At 43.7% G+C, this 14,575-nt stretch overlaps 1 protein-coding gene across 3 annotated transcripts in view; it reads right to left on the reverse strand.

Moving 5' to 3' along the window:
* Nucleotides 1-13,051, reverse strand: part of AMZ2 (archaelysin family metallopeptidase 2) — a 30,562-nt gene extending 17,511 nt beyond the window's left edge. The window contains exons 1-4 of one of the 3 annotated variants that reach the window (XM_006110564.5): nt 12,976-13,051; nt 8,011-8,293; nt 4,830-5,003; nt 2,445-2,573 (exon numbers count right to left, since the gene is read on the reverse strand). In XM_006110564.5, the coding sequence (XP_006110626.3) occupies nt 2,445-2,573; nt 4,830-5,003; nt 8,011-8,293; nt 12,976-12,981 (592 nt within the window). In that variant the 5' untranslated portion in view covers nt 12,982-13,051. Of the gene's footprint in view, nt 1-2,444; nt 2,574-4,829; nt 5,004-8,010; nt 8,294-8,613; nt 9,684-10,025; nt 10,147-12,975 lie in introns of those variants that run through there. The other 2 variants (XM_006110563.5, XM_075903986.2) reach the window with 2 other exon arrangements.
* Between the last annotated feature and the right edge of the window lie 1,524 nt (nt 13,052-14,575).

Here is a 14,575-nt window from a genome sequence, read left to right on the forward strand (position 1 = left end):
TTTCTTACAGGTACCTTTGTATTTCAACTCCCCAAGGGGCAGGAGGGGAGCTGTAATACAACAATACCTGTAAGAAATATAAGTGTGGAGTGAAGTGCAGGGGCCTCAAGACAGGGGGTTATTGTGGGGGGTGGGGGAGGTTGCAGGAGTTGGGGATGTGGGGCTCAGGGCAGGGGGTTGGTGTGGAGGGGTGTGTGCAGGGGATGGTGGAAATGCCCCTTCCCCAATTCACACCAGGGCTGCTTGCTCTTCCCCTACCTGTTTCTGTCAGGGAACGAGAGCAAAGTGCACAGCTCATCTGCAGTGAGGAATGCAGCAAACTGTGCACTTCTCCCTCGCTCCCTGACAGTGATGAAGGGGAACAGCCAGCAATGTCTCCATATGAATCTGGGCAGAGGGGAGCTTCAGCCTCCTTCCCCCCAGCCAACCTCATGATTCTTCTGTTTGGCTTTATGAGAAGTAATCCCATTCCAGGCACATCCCATTTTCCTGGCATACTCAAGCCCTTGTGTTGCTTTTAGTTATTATAAGAACAAGTTGCATACTTGAATTTGGTGGTCCTAGCTCTTACCGTTTACGAGTTCTTGAATAAACAAACACACAAACTACCTCTAAAATATATGGTAGAAAAAGATTAAACTAGACACAAGATAAAGCAGTTGAAACATTCAGTTACAATGCAAAACAAAAGCAACAAAATGAACACAGGTCTACATTTATTAATAAATACCTTTCCTACCTAATAAAGTAGGCTTCCCCTGCAAAGTTCAGATTGTGGTAAAACTGTCTGGTTTCCCAAGAATCATGATCTAAACATGTATGAAAACACCTTTGTTCAACAAGGGGTTTCCTCAGTGAATGGATCCAGAGGGCCTTTCCCTCTTTGTTATACTGTAACCAATCTTTTGTTTCTATTCAGAGACAGAGCAAACCCATCTTGCTGTAAAGTCCCTTTTTTATCTTCAAGTGGTTTTGACTGTTTGCAGTTGCATCTGATGGTTTCCCATTCAAAGTCTTGCTATTGCACAAGACTAAACAAGTAAGCCTTGCATTGCATTCTCAGTTTAACAGCGAGGGGTGATAACTCCAGCCTTGAAGAATAGGCATTAACCTTGATGACTAATTTTTGCTTCAAGTTATAAAGCAAACTTTCTATATATTACCCATACATACGTCTCGCAATGATTATGAATCTTGATAAGTTACAAGTCTTCTATAGATAACTTACATGTTTCTCTTTATTCTCTTCACCCTATAAAACATGTTTGGCGTACTGGGTTTGTCTGGGGTAAGAGCTGTCTGCAAAGAACAGGGGGCCCTTTGCCAATGGGTCATGGTGTTGCAGAGGGTTTGAGAGTCTTTGTAGCAGCAATTTACTATTTTTTGCTGTTCTTTTTCAGCCCAGCCTCTGCTTGTGACAGTAAGTCATCAAAGAAATACAGGTAATTTAAGCATGTTCTGAGGTGGATTTAAATTCTTTGGGCAACAAAACCTTCTTTATTGGCATAAGATTTTCTTTTAAAAAGCAAAATGCACAGTTTACTTATCAGAGATTAAAAAAGAAACCTTAAAAATGTGACCTCAGTTTCTCTGGCACTTCTGTAACTCGCTAAACAGACAAACAGAAACCAACACAAACCTAACTGTATAAACCAAAAAGAAAAAAAACAAACCATTTAGGGCTGTGAACTTATCCAGCAAGATTCAGTATAGAAAGGGAAAGATATTTAAAGTAACAAAAAGTCTTAGGCATTTTTCTTTTAAAGGTAGACTAATCAAATCTGTTGTTCTTTTGACTGTTTCTTAAATGTAATGAGCTTGAACTTTATGAGTTAGAACAGGGCTACTCAACTTTGGAAGCTCCGGGGGCCACAATGATACTCACAGCACATGCCGAGGGTCGCAATTTAAGTGTAGTTGTATATACATGCAAATATATGTAAATAACTTCTTTCACACTGACAGGCATGAATACAAAGATTAAGGCAAGACTACATAACACGCAGGTCCCATTTAAGTCAGTTCTGCTGATATTAATAAAATGCAATATTTACCCGATTTCCACTCATATGACAGCACTTTTAATGAGCAATGACAGTCCAGGAATTTAACTACTAAAACGCATCTCAACAGAAGACCATTATATTGACTACTTTTTTGTTTTGGCTTCACAACAATTCAGGAATTTAACTGCTAGAACACATATCAACCCAAACCACACTGTAAATACACCACAGGCTGCAAAGAAATGGGCCGCATGCGGCCCACAGGCCACATGTTGCGTAGCCCTGAGTTAGAACAGTATCACACACTATTTTTACACAAATTATGCATCAATTCAATTACTTCCTCCTGTATTTAGCATATTTTATTTCTTTTCACTGTAAATTGATTCCTAGCATTTTGGAGTCATTTTAGTTTTATCCCGATATAAAATTGAATACCTTCTGTCAAAGAGGCTTGTCCAAAGACAAAATTCCAGGATTCCCTTGGATAAAGATCTATCATTGTTATCCCAACAATACAGAAAGCATCTCTGGGCTTTTTTTTCTTTAAGTATTTCAAGATGTCCCCTGTAGGAACAACAGAAAACAACTCATTTCAGGAGAAGCATAAGTCAGCAGAAAAGAAAGCTGTGAAAGCCGTCATAGTATTATGCCAATGGTTCTCAACCAGGAGTACGTGTACCCCTGGTTGTACCCCCAAGTGTTCTAGGGGTACATCAGTTTCTCTACATATTTGCCTAGTTGTACATTAAAAGCACTAGTGAAGTCAGTTCAAATTAAAATTTCATACAATTACTTGTCCCTTATTGCTCTGCAAAGCGAACACTGAAATGCAAATACAATATTTATATTCCAATGTATTTATTATAAAATTATATGGTAAAAATGAGAATGGAAGCAATTTTTCAGTGATAGTGTGCTGTGCCACTTTTGTATTTTTATGTCTGATTTTGTAAGCAAGTGGTTTTTAAGTGAAGTGAAACCTGGGGCTAAGCCAGACAAATCAGACTCCTCAAAGGGATACTGTAGTCCAGAAAGGTTAAGAGCCATTGGATTATGTGATGTAAGTGTCCAGCTACATTATCAAACTGGAGGCGCCAATGCTGCTAACATGGTCAGATCTTGTAAACCTTCCATATACAGAATTTCCAAGGGGAGTTCTGCTTGCAGGATTGGTTTCATGATGAAATCGGGGCTTGTGAGAATGCACTAAATAAGTACACAGAAAGCTACACGGTGAAGCTACAGCATACTAGCTTACTGTGCTCACTAAGTTTCCACCTGGATCCTGATAACAGACACTCAGTGTTCCACAGTGAGCTTTGACAAAGCACTAACCCTAGATAAGTCCTTAGAGTAGATAATATTTTTCTATTCAGGGTACTGAATTAATATTTTACAAGAGTACTCAGGCTGCTTAATAAATATAGATGTTTGAATCTATTTGCAGGTTAAAAATCCCAATGGTCAGAGGAACATTTGGTGGTCTCAGCAAAGTTTCTAATAGAACAGTAGCCAATTCACAAAAATCACCACCACGAACTGGCTTCAGACAGGCCATAGTAAAAGACTTCACAGTAATGCTTCAATACTTTCATATAATTATAAGGGTCAAAAATGATAATGTAAGAAACAAGAATGTCTGTACTGGTCAGACCAAAGGTCGTTCTAGCCCTAGTCTTCCAACAGTGGCCAAAGCCTGTGCTTCAGAGGGAATGAACAGAATATGTAATCATCAAGTGATGTTGAGGCAATATCTAAAGAAAAAGCATCTCAGTCTAAACTAGCTTGGACATCTGTTTGATCTTTAGACTCATACAATATATTCTGTTAGTTTTAAATAATTAATGTTTCCATGAAAACTACTTGGCTAGCTGACCATCTGATTAGTTTAAGGAACTTTGTGATCAAGCTTGAATGCACTACCAAGCATGTGATATATCAATATACAGTAATGGAATGACAGTCACTTTTTTTTAGACATTAATCGAATGCCTTTAACTTGCATGAATGGCACTGATGACAACAGAACTACTCATGTGAATAAAGGTTGCAGCATCAGATCTGTAACCAAAGCTGGGATTAGGATCTTGCATTACTGAGTTTGCTCAAACAACTAGCCCATACTTCTCCACTGCACTGTAAGTTGCATGTTTGGAGATTCTAGTGAGCTGCTGACAAAGAACCTCTAGTCATCCATCCTTTTCTCTTTCTGCCTGTGGCACTGATATAACCTCCCCTTTAGGGTATGTCTAAACTACACCCCTCTTTCGAGAGAGGGATGTAAATTAGACAGATTGAAATTGCAAATGAAGCCAGGATTTTAATTTCCCGCACTTCATTTGCATAATGGCAGCCACACAGTCTTTCGAAAAAGGGCTTTTCGAAAGTAAAACCGCCATCTAGATGGGGTTCTTTTGGGGGAAAAAAACTCGTTTTGAAAGATCCCGTACTCCTCAAATGAAGAGTATGGAATCTTTCGAAAACTTTTTTTTTTTTTTTTTAAAAAGAACCCTGGTTAGCCGGCGGTTTTACTTCCGAAAAGCCCTTAATGGTCGCCATTGTAGAAATGAAGCACGGGAAATTCAAATCCCAGCTTCATTTTCAATTTCGATCTGTCTAATTTACATACCTCTCTCAAAAGAGGGGTGTAGTTTAGACATACCCTTACTGAAGTATATAAACACCTCACAAACTTTAATATATTTAACCTCATAGCACCCCATGACAGAATTTCAAGAAACTCAATGGCCATTTATTATCCAAATCTTTTTACAAGGAGTCGGTTTCCAAACTGATACTATTCTCCTGCTCCCTACATACCTGCATGAATCTGTAGATTGCATGTATACTCGTTCACTCGAAAAGCACAACCTGTGTGTGAAACAGGAACTGGCTCCAGGATTTTTACAGTTAGGCTATAGTAAAAGGCTTCACAGTAATCCTTCAACCATTTCATATAATCCTCCGTGCTAACTTTGGTGTCCCCAAAAGAACCTATATAAACAGTACAAAATAACATCAAGTTAGAAACCTGCTATGGTAACTCATTCAATCAACTCATTTTTTAAAAAATCCCCCCAAAGAATTATAATTTTAATATTCCCTCTTATTTCATATGTGGTATTGGACATCACATTTACTCCAAGTTATCAAAAGAAAATACAAACAGTTATTATAATACATGGCACAAAACACAACTGTAACTGTTCATCATTTCTATGCAACTCCAAGAAAGCCTCTTTTTATTTAACTTCTATTCCCTTAACCCAAAAATGTGGTGACAAAGTTATTCTACTGGAATGCTCCAAAATACTCTCTTAACAGTGATACAGCCACGTTTGGGATAATTATTGTACAGTAAGGAAGTGGGAGACTTGTTTTTTAAATAAAGGTATTGTGTAATCGCTGTCACATTCAAGTGCTGTGATGCATAATATTTAAAAGTCAAATATTACAATGGTAACCATAAGAGACAACACAGACATCAGTGCTGTAGACTGCAATAGTGAATTCATTACTCATAACTGTAATTAAAACATCAGTTTCAAAAGTAATAGCAACTCCCATAAACAGTTGATCAAATATAGATGGAGTAAGGAAACTGATGGACTGAGTTTCACCATATTGTATTTGTTATTAGCTTGTTATTACTATCAGTGGGTTCCCCCCCCCCCCCAAAGATTATGACTGTTCCTGTTTTTCTTAAAACAATTTTATACACAAGTTAATCAAAACCTGTGAAAGCTACCATAAAATATGTATTCTATATTATTTACTGTGATCAATGACAGCATGGATCTTCACAAGAAAGAACATATTTAATAATAGTAATTTGCATTTCTTTAGCACCTTTCATCCAAAGAAATCAAAGCATGTTGTAAATATTGATTAAGCTTCACAACTCTCCAGTAATGCTTAATTAAGTTTTCACCATTTTAAACATTGCTAAACAGAGGCACAGAAGGACCTAATCCTACAAGTCTCACAGGGCTAGCCATGTTAGTCTGTATCCGTGAAAGCAACAAGGAGTCCTGTGGCACTTTAGGCCTGGTCTATACTAGGACCCAGAGCTGGCCCAAGGTACAGGCCAACCGGGCTACTGCCTGGGCACCCATTGTAGGGAGCGCCGCGCGGGACTGCCAGGCCAGGGACCCCGGGGCAGGACCACGTATGCGCTGCGCACCTGGGGGCAGGGCCACGCATGCACTGGGCACCCAGGGGCAGGGACACACATGCATCGCACTCCTGGGGGCGGCACTGTGTTCCCAGGGCGCACGAATGGCTCGGGCCAGCCCTGCTAGGACCTTAGTCTGAAATTAGCCCCTCAAGTTTGATTTTGTAAGTGTTGCGTCCACACTACCAAGCCCGTTGTTCTGGAATAAGGGGCGATGGAATTTGAAGTCTGCAGTCCTGCTTTTCATGAGGAATAACATTATTCCCGAATTTGTAAATCCAAAATGTTAGCGTAGACACTCTGGTACCACTAATTCAAACTTACTGGCCTCCAGAAGGCTTCCTGCAGTTCACCAGAGTGCTTCCTGGGGCTCTGAGTCCGAGACAGCATGTCCACATTAACAGAGCCTGCCTCGGACTACATTCAATTCTTCCCCTTAGTGAGAACACAGAACTTCAAATTTGTAAAATCAGCCGCCCAGAAGTCAAATTTAGTAACTTGAAAATAATCTCCTAGGGTAGACATGGCCTTAGAGACTAACATTTATTAGAGTGTAAGCTTTCATGGGTAAAATCCACTTTATCAGATGAATTGGAATGGAAGTTGCAGAAGCAGGAGTATCTATAAGGAAGAAGTTGCTTGTGTTAATGAAGCTAATCAAGTCTGGGTGGAAGAGGGTCATTCATAGCATTTGGTCTGGAGATGTGAATATTCAGAGGGGGAAATTGCCTTTGTAAAGTGTTAACCAGTTGAGATCCTTATTCATCCTAAACTGATTGTGTTGAATTTGAAGATGAATTCCAGTTCAGATGTCTCCCTTCGTAACCAGTTTTTGCAATTTTTTTGTAGAAGGATGGCTACTTTCAAATCCATTACTGAATGTCTAGGGAGGTTAAAATATTGTCCTACATGTCTGTGTGAGTTACCATTCCTGAGGTCTGATTTGTGTCCATTTATCCTTTGACATAGAAACAACCCAATTTGGCCAATACACTTAGCACAGGAGCATTGCTGGCACTTGATGCCATGTGTCATGTTAGTGGATGTGCAGGTAGTTGAGCCCCTGATAATGTGGCTTATGTGGTGGAACATCATGCAGGGATGTTGCATGTAGATATGTGGACAGAGCAGGCAATGCAGTTTGTTGAAGGGATAGGTTCCTGGGTAAGTGTTTCTGTGGTGCGGTGTGTGGCTGCTGGTATTTGCTTCAGGTTGGGGCGCTGTCTGTAGGCGAGGACTGGCCTGTTTCCCACAGTCTGTAAGAGTGAAGGATCGTTTTCCAGGAGTGGTTGTAGGTTGTCAATGACGTGCTGGAGGGTTTTTAGCTGGGGGCTGCAGGTGTCACCTGCTTCAGGACAGACCCAACAAGGTAAATAACAGAACACCACTTGTTATCACTTACAGCCACAGAGCTAAAAACCATGAAAGCTTATGCCCTAATAAATCTGTTAGTCTCTCAGGTGCCACAGGACTCCTCATTGTTTTTATTAATCCTACAAGTATTTATGGATGAGTTGACCTCTAGTCCTATGAGTAGTTCCATTGATTCTAATAGGACTACTCAGATGAGTAAAGTTAAGCACATCCATAAGTGCTTGCAGGATACTGGTGAATTTTCTGTAACAATATAGCTGAATGTCTGAATCAGGAATAAAACACAGGAGTCCTGACTCCCAAGTCTGCTCTAACCCCCAGACAACTTTGAGATCTTCTATAAAGTCTTTTTATTTGAAAATTGAAACATATAACCTAAGTAGGTCATATTTAATTGGACAGGCATATTAAAGACACAGATGGCTTGGTTCAGCTATCATAGTTAGACATTACCAATTGGCTGTACATAAATGGTACTTTTCTCAGATGTTGGTCTGCTTCTGTAAGGATCATTATAAAACTGTTCAAAGTCCTGGGTGGGCTCCGGGTGTGAAGAGATCCAGTCTGACTCTGAATGCAGTGTGATGGGTCTGAAAAGTACACTGTCTGGCTGAAATGCTTCATTCAGCAAACACTTCTCTCTAGATTCAAGATTCTCATACAGCTTCACAAGCTTCATGTTCTTGGAGATCAAAGCTGTCTTCAGGGCCTGCTCAGAGTGTTTAATCACCTTCATCTGACCCAAGGGAAAGAAAGAAAAGACTAAAAGCATTTATAAAACCAGGTTTCATACCTAGCATGTTTTCTAAACAGCTTCCTTCCTTCCTCTACCACCACCTGATGACCCAGCCTCTCATTCCTTTTCTGATGTGTTGGTAAGTTAACAGCTGTTTTCCACAGTCTCTTAGCTACCCAGCCAGGCTGTCTAGCTTCCTCTTTTCCCTACAATTTCCATACCCAGCCCCCCTCCCCAACAGAAGCAGCTTCTGCTTTTTGGGGGGTGCTGAGGTGGGGGGTGGAGGGAACCAGCATGGGAAAATTTTGCTGTAAACTCACAATTCCCAGTGTAGTTCTACAAATGATGTCATTCCTTTGCTTCATCCTCCGCATTTAAAATATCCCTGTTGCTACTGTATCAGTCTAGTGGCTGCCACTGCAGAAAGATCTTTATACTTTATTCTGATCTCACTTGCACCAGTACAAAAACAACAAACAAAACAAAAAACAATGCAGCTCCCTCAGCTGACGTCAACAGATTTATGCTGATGTAGGAGAGCCAAGATCAAGAAGCTGTTTCTTCTGTAAGCTTAGGCAATTCTATCAATAACTGATTGAACAAAATGATCTGAGGAAGTGGGATTTTTTGATCTGAGGAAGTGGGTCTGGCCCACGAAAGCTCATCATCTAATAAACCATCTTGTTAGTCTTTAAAGTGCTACATTGTCCTGCATTTTGCTTCAACTACCCCAGACTAACACGGCTACATTTCTATCACTATGATTGAACAAAAGTCACTATGACTAAAAAAAACACCCCATAAACAATTCATCATGCACTGGGTGAAGCACTTATCAGTATAATACAAATGCCAATTTTTCCTCTGTAAGGACACTTCTATTAATCATCCACCATTTAGGATAGTATCTTGTTATCTCATCTCTTGCTTCTTCATGTATCTTCATCTGCGATTAGCAAACTGAATGCCAGATTGCTGAGTATCAAGATGGCTTTAGTAACAATCGTGCCTGCACTGCAGAGCACATTAGGAAATATAAAGTGCACGCAATAATTAAGAATACAACATAATACCAATACATATGTAAATTTAGGAAAAAAGATTACATATATATTTAAATTTTCCTAACAATGTATTATAAAAAGTATTAGGCAGGACTGAGGAGATTTTTAAGGGGACTATGTTGATCCCATTAGTTCATTGTGCACAAAAAGTGCATTTTATTTTCATACACTTGATTGTACTCACTGCTGTTTTTTTAAATGAGAAAAAGTATCAAAGGCAGAGAAGGGGGATTACGTTATCGGGTAGTTCAGTCCTCAAAAGGGGGACACTGAAATTCACCCTCTCACCCCTACACACCCTGTCCCAAAGTGTGTGGGGCTGAGTGACTAATCCACCTCGCGCACCCCGCAAATAGCCCTGATCCCATCACCACATCACCCCGACTGCTCCTCCACACACCCTGTTAGTTACCAGCAGTCGCGGGTTATGGGTCGCACACACGGGTCCCAGCACTCCCCCCACAGCCACCCCAGAACTCCCCCTGCCCCTCAGAATGGCCCCACCCCCTGCCCCCCACAACACGTCCCGAGCCCCCCCCCGAGCCCCACACCACCCCCTCAGCACCCCTCGGATCCCCACAGTGACCCCCCCCCCCCGCCGCGGCGCCTGGCCCGCCCCCCATCGCCCCCCCGCCTCGCAAGGCCGCCGAGCCGGGGCGCGGCCTTACCCTCCTGCCCCAGCGGCGAGGCGGGGCCCTGCGCGCCCGTCCCTCCCGCCGGCTCCAGAGCCAGAGCGGGGCCGGGCCCAGCGCCTCAGAGACTCAACACGGGGGGGGGGGCTTCTTCCCCGCAGCGCCCCCCCCCCACAGCGCCCCGCGCCCCCCTGCCACTGCCCCCCACAGCCCGGCCTCCGCCCCCTCCTACTGCCCCAACCCCCCCACACCCTGCACGCCCTCCCCCGCAGCATCCCCTGCTCCCGCCTCCTGCCCCATAGCATCGCCCCACTCCCAGTCCCCCCACAGCATCCCCTGCTCCCTCATACCACTGCCCCACACGCCCTGCACCCGCACCCCATACCCCTCCCCCTGCAGCATTCCCTGCTCCCGCCTCCTGCCCCATAGCATTGCCCCACTCCCACCCCACAGCCCCCCCCACAGCATCCCCTGCTCCCTCATACTGCCCCACACGCCCTGCACTCCTCCCCCCACAGCATTCCCTACTCCCTCATACCACCACCCCACTCCCACCCCACAGCATCCCCTGCTCCCTCAGCACCCGCACCCCACAGCCCTCCCCCCATAGCATCCCCCGCTCCTTCATACTGCACCCCCATTGCATAAGCCCCACTATCCCCCTACCTCATACCACCCCAACCTCACAGCACCCCTGCACTCCCACCCCATAGCCCTCCCCCCACAGCATCCCCTGCTCCCTCATACTGCCCCACACCCTCCCCTCCCCCCACACTGCACCCCTCACACTCCCTCCCATACCACTCCTGCACCCCCCCCACTCCCAGCAGCCCCCTCCCTCCCCCCATCCCTCCCACTGCCAGCCCCACCCCACATCTCCCTGCACTCCCCCCCACCCCCCCCCATAACCCTCTCCCCCCCTTCCCAGCCCTCCCCCCATCTCTCCTCATACCTCATACTATCCCCACAGCCCCCACACTCCACAGCATTTCCCACACTCCCCCACCCCTCCCAGCGTCTCCCTCCCCATAACCCTCCTCCTCCTCACACTGCATCCCCCTGTCCTTATTCCACCCCCACATCTCCCAGCATCTCACCCCTAGCATCTCCCACCCCTCAGAGCATCTCTCACACTCCTTCCCCATAACAACCCCACAGCATCCCCTCAACTCCATACCACCCCCACTCTCCTCCCAGCACCTCCCCTCATTTTTCCACCACCCCACTCTCCCAGCATCTCCTGCATTTTCACCCCATAATTCCCCACACACGCAGCATACCCACCCCCTAGCATTTCACTCACTTCCACCCCATAACACTTCCCCTCACACCCCACTCCTCCCAGCAGCTCCATTACTCCCCATCCCATAATACTCCCACACACCATCCCCCCTTTGTCCACATGCCATCCCACACATACACTTCCCAAACATCCCCCAAAGACGAGCTCTCTGTGGCTCCAAAGCTTATTTCTGTCACCAACCCTGTCTCTCTAGTGTCCTCGGGCCAACCCAGCTACAACACTGGAGACAAATTATTTTTTCCATAAGTTTCATGCTTTTTAATGAATTGCAGGTGCTGCTGCTCTGTTTTCTGAGCTCTGTGTTCTCAAGCTTTTCTCTGCAGCCATGAGGGTTAGAAAGTTACTTGAAAGAAAGCTGAACCTCAGCTGGCATCTCTTGCTGCTAGCAGCTGGGGCTTTACAGAAATGCACCCCAAAATTGTAAGACCTGTCACAGGAATGGAAGAGTTACCAGTAATGCTCCCTGTTCCAGCCTGAGTAATGCTAAGACCTGGCCTTACTCTTCAGGAACCATAGGGGCTCCCTCCTTTTGACTCAGCAAGGACAGTTGCCTGGAATTGGGCCACAGCCAGGGTGTGTGGATGGCCCACCAGGCAATGACATCCAAAGGACACACTGCATTTTGTCCCTGCGTGTCTCTTTTCTGGTTGCTTTAAACCTCAATAGAGGTATCCTGATGGGGGCAGGGATGGAAGAAAAATAATGGCCTCTTCCCATGCTGCCCTGATATGAGAGACTGAAATGAGACATTACTCACAGAAGACCATACCATTTCTCAAAATAATATGGTCACCTCTCTTCTTAAACCTTACCGCTCTGCAAATTTTGATCACGGGATTTTGTATTGCCTTTAAATTACACAGATGTAATTATTGCACAGAAATTATTGCAGGTGTATTGTTTGCGATGTGTGCAGTCTCAGACAGATGTCCTTTCACCAGTTTGTACTTGGTTCAAAATGCAAAGATTTTCTTTGCAAGCACAAGAGCTTTTTTTTTTTTTAAGTTTACAAAAAAAAAAAAAATCTGGCACACAAGAAATCACTCTCACTTTTGAAAGTACTATCAGTTTTGTAAATTCAATCCCAGCAGCTGTAGTTGAGTTGTTTGGAGTCATTTGATTGTATCCAGGGAGCCTTTACTTTTCTTATGAAGCCACTATAGAATACCAGAGTTCTCTCAACCTGTTGTGGCACCAGGGTGCAAGTGAGGAGAGTACTAGTTTAGGGCCACAGATGATGGAAATTCTCCATGCAGAGCCCTAGACAAGTGAACTTCAAGACCTATGACAGCTGCGGGATTTTAAAAAGGCCCTTGTGACCCAAGGCAGAGCCACATGAATAGCTCAGGAATAGCACTGCCTACAACTGAAGGAGTTTGTGACCTCAGTACCCTTGATAAGTCGAGATCCACAACATCAGTCAAAATGGAGAGCTCCAACTGGACATTACCTTTTCTGATGGTATGACAATCTAAAGCCATTGGGCATTCTTCAAAATCTCTTGGTCTTTACCAAAACTCAGAAAGTGAAGACAACCTTTAGTCTGTTTTTCTTTTTTTCAAATGTCTGAAACCAAAGCAGCCAGACAGTCCTCCAGAACCCAAATTACTCTACCCTAGGAATACAACCCAGGACCTGAATAATTCCAGAATATGATGCTATAGTTCAGCAAATCCCAATTACCTCCATGAAAGCTCATGCATCCTGTCTCATTAAGTTGAAGTGACTCCATCTCTACTGTCTGGGAAGATACTGAGGGTAGGGGGAGACAACTGCGGAACAGTTTCAAAAAGTAAGCAAACCTTCAGGGCATTTACAGGAAATAACCCATCATTCTGTGTACTGCGTGTTTCTGAAGAATAGTGTTTTGCTGCTGTCAATCTGCAAAAACCAGCTGTCCTATGAAACATGACATAACGGTTGGAGCTTCTCTCTCAGGGCAAACACCACCAATTTAACTAAATCAAATGCTAAACTGATTTTAATTAAATCAGTGCAATCCCCTTGAGTGGATTCACTTATATTGGTTAGAGGCAGACTGATACTGATTTAGCTTAATTCAATTCATTAGTATTTAGTTGAATCAGTGCAATGTTTCTGTGTAGACCAGGCTGAAAACTAATGAATTTGCAGGAATTAACCCGTTTTGGGATAGCAAGTGGTGCAGTGTTAACTAAGCTGCTACAGGCAGCTGACAAATGGCTGTTATTTCCTGTTATTCCAGCTACTCTGTGCTGCATGATATCTAGGGAGGGGATCTTTGAAAGATTCAGCTGATGCATCTGTGGTTTTTACAGGAATTAACTAGCTCTGCCTCTTGGAGGGTTTTCAGGAAGAAAGCAGTTTCTCTCAGCTGCCACTGTATAAAGAAAAAATCCCCCTCAAACTCAGATGTCATTTCCTGTCATTTTGGCTGCATTAGCACGGCATCCTGAGACCTACGGAAGTGCCCTATGAAAGACGCTGTGTCTGGCTTTAGGATGTCTAGCCATCGTTTTATGCCCATCTGCAATTTCTGAGGAGGATGCTGTATTTTTGGGTGTCTCGTTACACTTGTACAACAAAGCATGGAGAAGAGACGCGCTCTCATATACTGGGCAAATTCACCTCTAGGGTGTCACCTCCATTGACATCAGCAAAGTTACAACCAAGAACAAATGTGAACTGTTGGCTTTGAGAGAGTGGCTTGGTAATGAGATAGCTTATCATAGAATCTGAGTGCCACCCGTGTTTAAAAAAAAAAAAAACAGTGGTAACAGCAAACTCCTTACCAAACTTCATGGAGTCTCTGGCATCTCCCCCTTTTTCAGGAGGGTTTTAGTTTTTGATTATTTAGATGGGTGAATGGACCCTTTTGAGGGGGAATAAGGAGTCAATATTGTGAAAATCATGCTTGCTGTGGAAACACTTCTTCAAAAAGTTATGTTGCATTACCAAAAGACTAGTCAGACTGAATTTGCCCAATCTCTGGAAATGTATTCAATAGCTATTTCTCCTCGACTGAGATATATGGATAGAGTAGTCGCACTAGATCAGACAGCTGGTCCATCTACCTCTCAGTATCTTAGGACAGTGGCCAAATACCTGATGCTTCAGAGAGAATTAACAGAACAGGCCAAATATCAACTGATCCATCCCGTCACTCATTCCAAGCATCTGGCACTCAGAGGCTAGGGGCAGCCAGAGCATGAGTTGCATCCCTGACCATCTTGGCTAATATCCTCCAGGAACATATCTAATTCTTTTCTTTTTTTAAACCCAGTTATACTTTTGTCCATCAAAA

This window comes from Pelodiscus sinensis, chromosome 20, assembly GCF_052426305.1.
Source record: "Pelodiscus sinensis isolate ZL-2025 chromosome 20, ASM5242630v1, whole genome shotgun sequence".
NCBI lineage: Eukaryota > Metazoa > Chordata > Testudines > Trionychidae > Pelodiscus > Pelodiscus sinensis.